Source organism: Gracilinanus agilis, chromosome 5, assembly GCF_016433145.1.
Source record: "Gracilinanus agilis isolate LMUSP501 chromosome 5, AgileGrace, whole genome shotgun sequence".
Lineage (NCBI taxonomy): Eukaryota > Metazoa > Chordata > Mammalia > Didelphimorphia > Didelphidae > Gracilinanus > Gracilinanus agilis.
In genome coordinates this window covers 181,332,228-181,346,201 of record NC_058134.1, presented here as the reverse complement: position 1 = coordinate 181,346,201, position 13,974 = coordinate 181,332,228, and the positions used below count along the sequence as shown (strand labels likewise).

The following is a 13,974-nucleotide window of genomic DNA, read 5'->3' as shown; positions in this document are numbered from 1 at the left end:
GGCCCAGGAGTGTCTGCTATCACTGAGAGGAAAGCGCCGTATGCTCATTCATCTTCTTGCACCCAGTCACTTTCAAATTTCATACTTAGACACGCACGCAAAAACACAAACACATTCGCGCGACGCGCATGCGCAGCTCGCCTATTTCCCGCCCCCTAGAAGCGCTCCCCTTAGCCCCGCCCCTCTGGCGCCCGTCGAGCTCCCCTCCCCCTCGGTGGTCAGGAAGCCCAGGCCACGAAACACCGAAAGGGGACGGAGATAGGAAGAAAAAAAACGTCTCGGCCTCAATGGGCTTTCTTCCCGATTGAGACCCCCAGTCACCCCTTGGAGTGGATGGTCTTGGCCGCTGGGGCACCCTTGCTAGCCTTGCAGCCCGAACCGCAGCACCGGCTAAAACGCATCCGGCCCACAGAGCGCACAGGGGGCCCCCCCTCGCCTGTTCTCTCTCCGCCCTGCTTTGGTTCCACTGGCAACGCTCGCGAGACTCACCGAGAGCCCGAGAAGAGGGAGAGGGAGGGAGGAAGTAGAAAAAAGAGAGGAGGGTTGGGACGTTCCGTCCCTCTCGCGGGAGTAGTCCGAGAGTGTCACCGGTGATTTCTCCGCGCCGCGACCCAAAGAGGGAAAGGGGCACGGGTAAAGAAGTCTCGCGAGGCTTAAAGGTGCTCTTGCCCCTCCCGTCCAACCACCCCCTTCCCCTGCCCCTTTGGCGCGGGAGGTTGTAAGAGAAGCAGCCAGCCCCCCACTCCGACATGGAGGGTAGATCCGGCCGCCTCCCCTTGCTGCTGTCTCTACCCAGCTCTGCCGTCACCTGCTGAGGGGACCTAGCCCGACGCAGCGGTCTCTTAAGGAGGAGAAGAGGAGCCCGGCCCTCCGGGGGCAGCCGAGCTCCGCCGGCAGAGCCCACCCACAACCCGACCTGAAGGCTGAGGCGGCGGCGGCGGCTGCTGCAACAAGAGAGACCAGAGTAAGTACCAGCGGTGAAGGCCGGGGGAACGGAAAGGAGGGACGACTGCAGGTCGGAAACCTGGCTGGTCCCCCGCGGGCGGGGACGTCCCTTTGCCGGCTTGGGCTTGTGTGGGTAAGAAGTGGAAAAGGGAACTGGTCATCGCTTCTTTCCTCCTCTCGGACCTTCCCTCGTCCCCGGGGCTGGGGCTGCCTTTGAGCCGCTTGTGGCCCCAGTGAGGAGAGGGGAGAAGAGAGGCCGAGTGTCCCTCTTTAGGCTCAAGTCTATTCTGTGTCGGAAGTCACCGCTCTTCCCCGGGGTCCGCCGGGGAGAGGCTTATGCGCAGCTGGCGAATGATACTGAAGAAAGAAAAAGGTTGTGCAGTACACATAGAACGTGTAACCCCTTCATTATTGAAGTATACACACACTAAGTCACCCAGAGGAGTATCCTGACCCAGCCTTCAGCCCAGTGCCTGGCACGTAGTAGGTGCTTCACAAGTTGTCTGCTGACTTTGATGCAAGATAAACATTGACCCTGGTCAATTTCACTTTTCTTCCTAGTGAAGCGGTAGCACTGTGTGTGGCATATAGTAAGGCACTTCATAAATCGCTTTGATACAAGATAAATGTAGTCCCTGTTCAATTTCACTTTTCTTCTCCGTGAATCAGTAGCATAGTGCACTGGCACAGTAGGTACTTCAGACATGTCTTACTAATTTTTTAAGCTTTGATACAATATAAATATTATCAAGGTCAATTTTGCATTTTTTTTCCTCAGGAATCAATAGTACAGTGACTGGCACAAAGCATTTTAATTAGATGAACATTTATGAAGCACTTAGATGTTCCAGGCACTGTGCTAAGCATTGGAGAGACAAAAAAAGACAAAAAAGAGTCTAAAGGAATTTTTCATCTAGTGGAGGAATTAACATACTAGCAAATAAAGCAAGCTGCTATATACTGGATAAATAGGAAATTATTAGAAGAAAGAAAGCACTAGAATTAAAGGATTTAATTGAGACCTAAAGGAAGCCAGGAAGATCAGTAAACCAATCAAAGGAAGAAAACAATTCCAGGAGTTAGGGGTGAAGTGAAAACTAGAAAGGTGGAAGGGGGCTAGGTTATGAAGGATTTGGAATACCAAACAGCATATTGTATTTGCTCCTGAAGGCAATAGAGAACCACTAGAGTTTATTGAGTAGGGAATGACACGATCAGACTAGTGTTTTAGTGGCTTACTGGATTGGAGTGGGGAAAGACTTAAGGCAGGCAGAGGCACCAGCAGTCTATTGCAAGCACTTAACAAATATTTATTGAATTTAATTTACTTGTAAAGAGGCCTAGATTGATAACCTTGAGACTCTAGAATCTAGTCAAACATTTATTAATTGCCTGCTAAGTGTCATACTTTAATTGCTGAGAGTACAAAGAAATGCAAAAAACAGCCCCTGCTTTCAAGGAGTTTAGAGTCTAACTGGGTAGACTATGTGTGCAAACAACTATATACATCTTAAAGCTAATCTTAGAGGGAAGACACAAAGATTAAGGTGGTGTAGGAAAGGCTTTTTGCTGAAGGGGGCTGAGACTTGAAGGAAACCAGAAGGCCAAGATAAGGAGGAATAGCATTCCAGGCATGGGGGAAAACCAGTGAAAATACCTAACCAAGGGGAGAGAAGGAAGGAGTTGAGGTAGTGTTTCCTCTATCAACAAACAGCATCAAGAAGGAACTAAGTTTTATACTTGAAAGGCAGGAAGAAGCCAGGCTATGAAGAACTTTAAAAGCCAAATTCATTCCCTTTATTTTTTGTCCCTTTCTATCTCTGTGACTTTGATCAAGTAACAACTTCTTTGGACCTCACTTTCCTCATCTATAAAATGAAAGGCTAGACTATATGATTTCTAAGATCCAATGTGGTAACTATTCACATTTATGTAAGTTACAGTACTTTACTCAAAACAACCTTGTGAAGTGGGCTCTGCAAGTTAACGGTCTTAATAAGTGAGACAATGATCAGAGAGGTTCAAGTCCCCTGAATAGTCACACAGTTAATAAGTATCCAAGTCGGAATTTGAACCCAGATCTCTTGACTGTAGGTCCAGCATCTTTTCCACTACATCATTGTATGAAGTATCCTAGTATAGGCATTTCACTATTGTGTGGCACTTTCCATCAGTATATTTAAGAGAAAGGAATATGAATCACATATACCTGGAAAGAGGGAGTTGGGTGCAGGGACCTCTTAAGACTTAAATAAGATTTAGGATAAGAAAGAACCTTAGAGATCTTGTAATATGAACCTCTCATTTATAGAGAAGAAAGTCCCAAAGAGACCATATTACCCATGATAGCCACAAAACCATATTCTTCTGAATATAATCAGATATTAATGGTAAATTGTTCTAGTGTTCCTCTTCCCTCCCCCAGCAAGCATATAGGGCAAGAGTGCCTGTCTGCTTTCTCCTTTTTTAGGGCCTTTGTGCACACGGGTAAGTGCCTGCCATTTGCAAGTCACTGTGATAGATTTTGAGAGGGAGATAGAGATAAATAAGAGCACAGTTCTGAAGAAGTTTATGATTTCTGATTTTTTTTAGAGAAATATTTATATAACCGCACCAAAAGATTTTGAATCAAAACTAAATAATTGATAATACATTACTTCTAAACTTAGATCAATATTCACTAGGTTTTCTCTCTTATGGATAGTAGATTGAATAAAGGAAAAAGTGACTGGATTTTTCTTTAAATCCTTAATCAAATAAGAAAACTAAGCAGCTGGCAACTACTATTGAGGGTGGGTGTAGTGTTCTCTTTTATCAGAAACAGAATGTACTGAAGCTTCTGCCAAGTGTCATCGTGCATATCATTAGACTATTAGGTGGGTGAGAGACAATGTGACTAATGCAAAAGCAATTTTCTCTTTTAAAAAATTGTAATTTATTCTCTTGAAGAGGAGGTCTAGTGCACCAGACAGTATGGTGAATTTCATCTCTACTAAGTAATTGTTTTAAGATAAACATATAAATGGAGATAATTATGTTAATACAAACTTTTCTAAATTGGGGGACAAATGGAATATTGAGAATTTGTGTGTTTCCTCCTTATCCCTCCTCCTCAATGATTTCTTATAAATAGTATTTTATTGTTTGGTTCTAAACAAGGCAAATGTTTGATTTTTGTTTGTTTGTTTTTTATTTTTTTAAAAAACCCTTTGATGCCAAATATCAATTCCAAAGCAGAAGAGTGGTAAGGACTAGGCAATTAGGATTAAGTGACTTGCTTGGGGCCACATAGGTAGCAAGTATGTGAGGCCAGATTTAAAGTCAGGATCTCCCATCTTCAGGCCCTTATATTGATGAAATAATAGGTTTGGCCAGTAAAAACCAACTTAAATACAATTCTTTAATGTTTTGTGGTTTCACTTAACAGGAAATGAATATGCAAGTAGTAATGTTTTTTGTACCTCTAAGCATTTTTTCTGAAGCATTAAAGATGTACTCCAATAAAGTAGTTACTCTGATTCTCTTCCCAAAATAGATGAATTTGACATTTTTATTATTATGTAGCATAGAGTAACAAATTCCCTCATTTCTATGTTTGCATTCATTATTATATTAAATATCATAGGAGAAGCAGTTAATTCAAAATTTGATTCTGGGTGTTAATTGTAGCATTTTAGTCACAAACTTTGAAGGGGGTCTCTTAACTAGCAAGAGAACAATGTTTAAAATAATTGCCCACAAATTTAAGGGAATTATATACTTATTAGACATACAGATATTAGCTTGAAAAATTACTGATCTTTCCCTTTTTATTAAAAATTTTCTTTTGTATTCAACAGACATTTCAGTATTGAAAAACTAAAAAGATTATACCTAAAACTATGAACTTCTGTTATATAGTTTACTTTCTTATTAAATCGAACATCCTTTTCTTTTCATTCACCTTCCTGCTGTAACTTATTCTTTCCTTTGCTCCTTTAAAAATGTTGTCTCAAAACCTGCTGTATACTCATCAGATATTAGTTTGATTTTTGTTTGTTTTGTTTTTAAACTAAAAAATACTAGGCGTCTATCTTTAATACCTGTCTGGGTATTAAAATTTTTATTTCACTTTTCCCTTCTCCTGGGCAGAACCAACCTGATCTAATACAATGGTTAAGGGACTACTTAAAATTACTACCAAGAAATTGACTATAATCTTGCTCTCCTTTGGGAGTTTAGTATACTGAGGACCCTATTAAGATTAGACAACTAGGTCATTCTTAGAGGTCTCTAAGTAGTTAAGCATTTGACTTGAAATATTCATGATTTTTCTAAAATCACCCCATCTTAAGCCAGTTTTAGACATTATAGTGTGTTATGATTTACTGAAAATTATTTTTATAATCCTTATAATCCACAATTCATTCCAGTATTTTCATATTATTTTTTATTAAATACATTTTATTGTTCATAGCTATCACCATATTTGTCATAGAAGTGTATTTATCATGATTATTAGTTGGTTGATAATTTAAAAACAGTAAATCTTTCTGTCCAGAATCCATCCACTCATTTAAGAAAAATCTATTGAATAGCTAACTACATGCAAAGTACTGCTAGGTTACCAGAGTAAATAAACTATATTCCTGTCCTTGTTAATAATTCTGATTGGAAAATAAGACAATTATAATATAGGCAAGATGTAGTAAGTGTAATAAGAGAGGTAAAAAGAATATCCACTTTAATTCTGAAATAAATACAAAGACCCTATTTAGTTGCAAAACATTTTCAATCATCATGTTTAAGTTTATAAGTATCCAATTAAAACACAATTCAGGTCACTTCATTTGTTGTTGTTTACTCCCCTTCTGCCTTGGAATTGATACTTAATATCAATTCTAAGATAGAAGGTAAGGATTTTGTTTTTGTTTTTTTTTAATGTATTGAAACCATCCTCAAGACTTAATTGGCTCAAAGAACTACAGACTGAAGGGGAGGGGGGCAGCTGGGTGGCTCAGTGGATTGAGGGCCAGGCCTAGAGTTGGGAGGTCCTGGGTTAAAATTTGACCTCAGACACTTCTAGCTGTGTCACCCTGGGCAAGTCACTTGACCCCCATTGCCTAGCCCTTACCACTCTTCTGCCTTATTGGTTCTAAGGCAGAAGGTAAGGGTTTAAAGAAAAGAGAAAAGAAAAGAAAAGAAAAGAAAAGAAAAGAAAAGAAAAGAAAAGAAAAGAAAAGAAAAGAAAAGAAAAGAAAAGAACTATAGACTGATGGATAGATTACTTCCTTAGTCACCTGCGTACTAAAAGTTACAGGAATTCCAGCCTTATGCTTGGTTAGTAAACCACTCAAAAGGAAGGGGATCCACATTTAGTTGAATATCCTTCTCCTGCTATGGCTAAATAAGTCTCTTTTTGTTTGTGTTATATGGCCTAGGAGTGTCTATTATTGTACCTAAACTACCAGGGTACCTGTTAGAGTCATTCCAACCCACAATGATATGTCTTTTTGATATGGGGAACTCCCATCAAGAAAAATTCTATCAGTGCAGATCAAAAACTTCTTCAATTTAGAGAGCTTTTGGGAGGTCAGTGATGTTAAGTGATTTGCACATTTTTTGTCAGGCATTGTTTGTATCTGACGCTTGTCTTCCTGATTTAGAAGCTGTCAGTGAAGACTTCCTGGCTATTCAGCTAGCTTCGTTTTTTATATCTCTGGTCTGCAACTTTTTGTTGGCATTTACAATACAGTTTTTAGTACTTAAATTGTATATTGTCTTTCCTTAGATTTATCTCCCTGTATAAGGCAGGCATTTGTGGTTCAGGAAATACCAAAGAAATTGTCTGTCTTCTATAAAGGTTAAATTTAGTGGTTGGACTTAAATTATGTGAAATAACATGGTCCTGGAGTTATTATATCTCAAGTCAGAAGTTTATTTACAAAATAGAGTGGAAACAATAAAGTAGAAAAATGTGAGAGGTTAGACAAAATACCTATACTAGTCCTCAACCAAGAGGCCTCCTCCAAGATGGAAGCTAGTCTTTAGAAAACTAGGAAAGTAGTCAGCCCTTTTCATTCACCCAACAAAGTAGACCAGGAGTTGGAATCCAAGTTCATGCCTCCATCTAAGCCTCAGTCTCCAGTGAAGTTATGGAATACTATCTCCAGGAGACACTCCACTAGACTCACTTTCTTTGCCTCATTTTCAAGCTAGTCAGTTCTGGCTTTTAAGACAGAATTTTCTTGTTTTAGTTCATGTGCCTCTGTTTCTAGATGACCTATTTTGCTTTTTAAGTTCTTTTCCCAATTGTCTTCAGCCTCTCTTAATTGTTTTTTTAATCGTGTTTTGAGTTTTTCTAAAGCCTGAGTCCAATTCACTGGATATTGTCCCATCTCCAGAATTACCAGTCATTTCACTTGTTAATCCAGTGGCATTTTCTCTGATTTCATTCCTCTTGGCATCTTTGCAGCTTCCAACATTATCCATTATAACAGACTGGGAAACTTAAAATATGATATTCCAGAAGGCAAAGTATATAAAGCCTATTATAATGGTAGCTATGAAAATTTAGATGATTCTGACTCTCACTCCTCAGCATTTGAATTATTTCTTTTTAGCTGCTTGCAGCATTTTTTTCTTTGATCCGGAATCTCTGGAGTTTTACTATGATATTCCTGTGAGTTCTCATTTCAGGGTTTCAAGAGGTGGCTGGTAAACGGCTTTCCATTTTGGCCCTCTGCTTCTAAGAGATCTGAACAGTTTTCTTTTATATCTTGAAATCTGATCTATCTCCTTTTTCTTCAGTCATGCCTTTCAGGTAATCCATTGATTTTTAAATTATCTCTGATTTGTTTTCCAAGTCAGTTATTTCTGTTATAAGATACCTTGCACTTTTTCCTCTTTTTTCAGGCTTTTGACTTTATTTTAATCTTTCTTGCCTCATGGAGTCATTAGCTTCCATTTGGTCCCTTCTTTTTTCAGGAAGTGTGTTGCTTGGGCAAAGTTTTATACCTTTTATGCCAAGCTCTTAATACCCTTTCCAGTCTTTCTAATATAGCTCTCATTTCTTTTCCAGTTTTATAGCTTCTGTCACCACTGCCCACAGACATTTTTGTCTCCCTGTTCTGTTGTAAGATGGAAAAATAACTCCCTAGGATTCTTGCATCACTGTGACTCTTCAGTTTCATGATTAGGATTCAATTTGATGTGTTTTCTAAATTTGTTGGAAGGAGGTTTTTGTTTGTTTTTTGAGGGGAAGTCTTCTATAGTTCTTCCTACTATTCTGTTATATTCGGTCTGGCTCTTCCCACCTCCACTTTAACCATCATTGACCCTCTGCCAAGCCATAGATACTCTATCTCCCCCAGGTTTTGCTCTTGCCTTTTTCATTAAAGAGTAGCTCTATGCATTTCCTGCCCTGATATCTCTGAAGATGATAAGTACAACAAGCAAACACCCAATGAAGACATGGGGGTCCAATACAGGGGCACAGGTTGGCCTTGACAAGGATAAAGGACAACTGTCAGAGGTGGAAGTCAAGGAGGAAGGATCAGGTGATGGTACAGAGGAATTTTGAGTTAAGAAGAGAGGAAGGAGACTGACAAATGATTACTTCTGGGCTTTTGCTGAGGAAGAGTGGAGAAGTCATATGGAAGTTTTGAATAGAGAAAGCATGAAGTAATTGCTATGGAGAATGTGATAGTTAAATCAGAGCAGAGTAAAAAAATGGTAGTATGATCTTAAAGAGCTAATGAAATTAGATAAGGTGTATGCCAGTGATAGCAAACCTATGGCACACAGAGCACTCTCTGTGGCCACTTGACCACCCTACCTCCTCATCCCCCACCGTTCGTTACTAGAAAAGCAAAGGAACTCGGTGGAGCTGCTCCCCTCCCCCTCTCCACCATACCTGATTACATTTTTTTCACTTCATCTGCCCAGCAGCCCAATGAGAGCACTTTTCTCACTTCTCTGTGAGGTAAGAAAGGGCATGGCACATGATCTCTAGGGTTTGGGGTGGGAGCAGGTCCAGGTACTCCACCCCGAAAATGTTGGCCATCACTGGTATATACATTAATCCCAGTTGGCTGAATATCATGGCTTTTTCTTACGGGTTTCTTTTGGACAAGTATCAGCAGAGAAGGTGGATGATGGGAATTGTCTGCAGTTAGAAGTGTACTATATGTTGTTTTAGTAACTCAATGGTTATATTTTGGTCTCAGATGTTATTATTACTGCACATATTTTGTTAGTCCTTCATTTTATAAATCCTGGGTAGTGGTTTTTTAATTATTTGTATAGGAAACCTAAAAACATTGTTAAAATAGAGTAATAGAGATACATTACCATGTGCCTTTTTTTCACATGTATCAGATGCCTTTATTTCTATAGAATGAAACGTGCTACTATAGGTTGTTATTATTAGGGCATATAAACTAAATGCCAGTTAAAAATGGAAATAAACTTGATGTCACTATATACAAGGTAGCATAGCATTTACAAAACAAGCTTAATTGTACTATTTTTTTTAAGTGAAGCACTTATTTAAGATATTTTTTCCATGGTTACATGATTCATGTTGGTTTCCCTCTTTCCACTGGGTTATACATATATTACCACTTAATATCTATTTCCATGTTACTCATTTTTGTAATAGAGTAATCTTTTAAAACCAAAACCCAAATCTTATCCTACACAAGTGACATACCGTATGTTTTTCTTCTGAGTTTCTAATCCCATAGTTCTTTCTCTAGCTGTGGATAGTGTTCTTTCTTATAAGTCCCATGGGATTGTCCTGGATCATTGCATTGCTGTTAGTTAGCAAAGTCTATTACATTTGATCATCCCACAGTGTTTCAGTTACTGTGTATAATGTTCTCCTGGTTCTGCTCATTTCACTCCACATCAATTCATGTAGGTTACTTACTATTATTCTTTTTTTAACTGAAAATTTTTATTTAGTTAATTAATTTAGAATATTTTTCCATGATTCATGTTCTTTCCCTTCCCTCCAACCCCCTTTCCCTTTTCCCCCTCCCATTCACCCCCCCCCCCAGCCAACGTGCAATTCCACTAGGTTTTACATGTATCATTGATCAAGACCTATTTCCATGTTATTGATCACTAACTAGGGTGATCACTTAGAGTCTACATCCCTAATCATATTTCCATTGAACCACGAGTTCAAGCAATTGTTTTTCCTCTGTGTTTCTACTCCCATAGTTCTTCCTCTAAATGTGGATAGCGTTCTTTCTCATAAGTCCCTCAGAATTGTCCTGGATTATTGCATTGCTATTATAACTTACTATTGTTCTTAATCCTTTAGAAATGAGCTGCACAATTGAAAAAGCTCTTGCAGATGCTAAAGCACTTGTTGAACGATTAAGAGACCATGACAATGCAGCAGAATCTCTGATTGAACAAACTACAGCTCTCAATAAGCGAGTGGAAGCAATGAAACAGGTTTGTATATTTTTAATTTTATTATAAAAGAAAATATTTATCTTAGATATAATTTGAACTACATTGGTGTTTAGTTAGTATCTATTTGTATCTATAATTCTCTAAATGAAGAAGTGGGAAAACTACTGCTGGAGGGCCAGATCTGGGGTCTATGAGCCAAGAATGGTTTTTACATTCTTAGTACAACAAAACTATTTTAAAATGTAAAAATCCTAGATCTTAAAAGTAATTTGACATTTTATATTATTAAGATATTAACTTTAGACATTGACATATGTAGCTTATTGCATTTAATATTCATGTTCAATTTTAATATATTTGGGTACAGAATCTCATTTACTTACTTCGGTTTCAGACTCTTTTCTGCCAAATTAAGTTCATAGACTCATATAGCTAAAGCTGGAAGTGACCTGCAAAGCCATATTGTGCAAGCCCCTCATTTTACAGAAGAGGAAACTGAAATGTAGGAAGATTAAATGACTTCTCCCCAAGTTTATACAGGAAGTCAGCTTCAGGTGCAGTATGTGAACTGTAATCCTCTACCTCCAGAGCTCTTTCTACTGGACATCCTACTGTGTTGTCTCTTTTTTTTTTGTAATAATATTTTCTTTTTCCCCAATTATATGTAAAAACATTTTTAAACCTTTTTTTTTAATTTTTGAGTTCTAAATTCTCTCATTCTTTCCCATCTTTCCTCCTACCCCTCTCCCTTCCCTGAGATGGTAAACAATCTGATACAGATTTTACATTGTGCAATCATATATAAAACATTTTTCCATATTAGTCATTTTATGGAAGAAATCTCAAATAAAAAAAGAGAGAGTGAAATATCGTATATTTCAGTCTTCTTTCAGACTCCATAATTTCTTTCTCTTAAGGCAGGTAGCATTTTTCATCACAGCTCTTTAGGATTGTCTTGGACCATCACATTGCTGAGAATAAGTCATTCATAGTTAATCATCAAAAAATATTGCTTTCACTGGGTACATTGTTCTTGTTCTGCTCACTTTCCTTTGCATTAGTTCATATAGGATTTTCCAGATATTTCTGAAATCATTCTGCTCATCATTTCTTACAGCACAGTAGTATTCCATCATAATGATGTATCACAATTTGTTCATCCATTACCCAGTTGATGGACAACTCCTCAATTTCCTCTTCTTTGCTACCACAAAAAGAGCTGCTATAAACATTTTTGTCCTTTTTCTTTTTTTTTGGGGAGGGGGGGGTTACAGACCTAGTCATGGTTTTGCTCATTGGACATAGTCCTAAATTGTTCTCCAGAACATTTGGATCAGATAACAACTCCCCCAATAGTGCATGAGTGTCCCAATTTTCCCATATTCCCTCCATATATATGTTGCCTCTTTATTATAATCTATACGCTTTTATAATTTGAAGAGGTACATTTTGCCCCATCTAGCACACTATAACAATTGAATTTGAAAGAGAAAGCATATCTTCATTTTTAAGTTAATTTACTAATCAAAATATAAATTAGCCAATTTACTTACTCCATAATCCAAATGGATGCCAACGAGTATGAGCAGGGCAAAAAAAAAATTTTTTAAACAAGTTGCTGGGAGAGAACAAAGGAAAGAGGAACTGTGGAAGAGACGAGAAGGGATGAGGAGTGAGGGAGAAGGGGAGAGATCCCTAGGTGAATGTTCTATTGTCAATCTTAAATATACCTTGAAACCTCATCATCCAATCCCTGCCTTGGAACTTCTCAAGACATCTCTGATTGGTAAATAGCCATCAAGGTGGTAGGTGCATGGGGCCCCTCCCCCCCAGTTCAATGATTCCCAAAGTGGGCACTACTGCCCTCTGGTGGGTGCTGCAGCGATCAAGGAGGGTGGTGATGGCCACAGGTGCATTTATTGTTCCTATTAATTGCTATTAAAATTTTTTTAAAAATTAATTTCCAGGGGGCTAAGTAATATTTTTTCTAGAAAGGGGGCAGTAGGCCAAAAAAGTTTGGGAACCACTGCACTAGTTCATTACTTAAAAAGTCAGAGGGACTCTGGCTGAGCTGCTCCCTTTCCCCTTTCCACTGTGCCTGATGACATTTTTTTACATCACCCACCCCTCTGCCCAATGGGAGTGCTTTCTTCTTCCCGGGGGGGGGGGGGGGGGCTATCTCTAAAATGTTTCCCATCACTGGCCTAGGCCAAGATGGCTCCAGTTTATTGATTTGAATCTTCCTAGTGGTTCAAGTAGCTGCTAACTTGGCCCTGCCTTTAATCCTGTTATCTTTCTAAGATCCAAACAAAAGAAGTGGCTGTCCCAAAGGAAAAAAAAAAAAAAGAAGTGGCTCTTAGCCTGGCAGGGAGAAACTGTAAAACTATATCCTCAGTTTAGAATCAGATGGGTTTTCAAGGGGAAGCTGAAGATAAAACCATTTCACAAAAAATATTCCAATTCAGAATTAATTTTTGACAATACCTCTATTAAAGTATGAGAAATTGATATTACTTATAGCTTAGGGTGACCAAATAATTCTTTTTAATAATAGTTTTGCATATTAAAGCAATAGCAATACACTTCTGTAGTTAATAAAAATACACTGTTATAAGAAGTGTAAGGGGGGGGGAAGGGTTTTTTTGTCGAATATATTAAAAGATGGTCACCAGAGGATTGAACTATTTTCAATCCTCAATTAAGAATAATCTCAAGTCAAAATTGACTTTTATGGAAGTTTATTTACAATTAAGAAGAGAGAGAGGAAATAAGGAAATGAGAATCTAACACAGCAGGTAAATTGCTACGATCTTATTAATCCAGGTAGGTCTAATTATCCCTCAGCTGAGAGTCAGAGGGCCAGAAGCCCAGAGGTGAATGAAGCAAAGCTTCATTCACAGAGTCTATTAAGGAAGTTCCTTAAGAGAAGTTCAGGAAGATTCAGTCAGTCTTTAAACTCACCACCTCCACGGACCAGAAGAGAGCTAGAAGACTTCCTTCACCAGCCACCCTCTTCATCAGAAGCACACTCTCACTCACTCAACTCCTTTTTAAAGGAGTCACTCATGCGTCATTCCTGTGCCTCCCTCCTACTTTGCATGTCCAATCACAATAGGATATTAGGATGCCTAGGGGGCAGTCAAATTAATTCTGATTTGTCATCCTTTCTAGCACATGTGGGTTAAGGACCTCCCAGAATTGGAGGTGGTCTCACCTTTGGTGATTAAATCTAAAGATGGGCAGTGTAGACTTTAATTATCACAGAAGTACAGTGATTATTTTTTCATTGTGGCACTACTCCAGAACATAGGGTTTTTTTGTTTGTTTGGTTGGTTTTTTTATCCTTACCTTCCACCTTAGACTCAATACTGTGAATTGGTTCCAAGGCAGAAGAGCGGTAGTAAGGGCTAGGCAATGGGGATTAAGTGACTTGTCTAGGATCACATAGCTAGGAAGTGTCTGAGGCCAGATTTGAACCCAGGACCTCCCATCTCTGGACCTGGCTCTCAATCTACTGATCCACCTAGTTGCCCCCTAGGACATAGGTTCTTAAGAAGAATTGGTAGTAAGGGCTATAAGACAATGATTCAGTAATATCATTCCTAGGTCTGTATCACAACG

At 38.8% G+C, this 13,974-nt stretch overlaps 1 protein-coding gene across 3 annotated transcripts in view; it reads left to right on the top strand.

The window, feature by feature from the left end:
- The window catches only part of FGFR1OP2 (FGFR1 oncogene partner 2), a 74,217-nt gene that overhangs the window by 39,718 nt on the left and 20,525 nt on the right, over positions 1 to 13,974 (top strand). For 2 of the 3 annotated variants that reach the window (XM_044678718.1, XM_044678716.1), the window contains exon 3: positions 10,256 to 10,392. In XM_044678718.1, coding sequence (XP_044534653.1) covers positions 10,258 to 10,392 — 135 coding nt within the window. In that variant the 5' untranslated portion in view covers positions 10,256 to 10,257. Of the gene's footprint in view, positions 1 to 610; positions 965 to 10,255; positions 10,393 to 13,974 lie in introns of those variants that run through there. The other variant, XM_044678717.1, reaches the window with a different exon arrangement.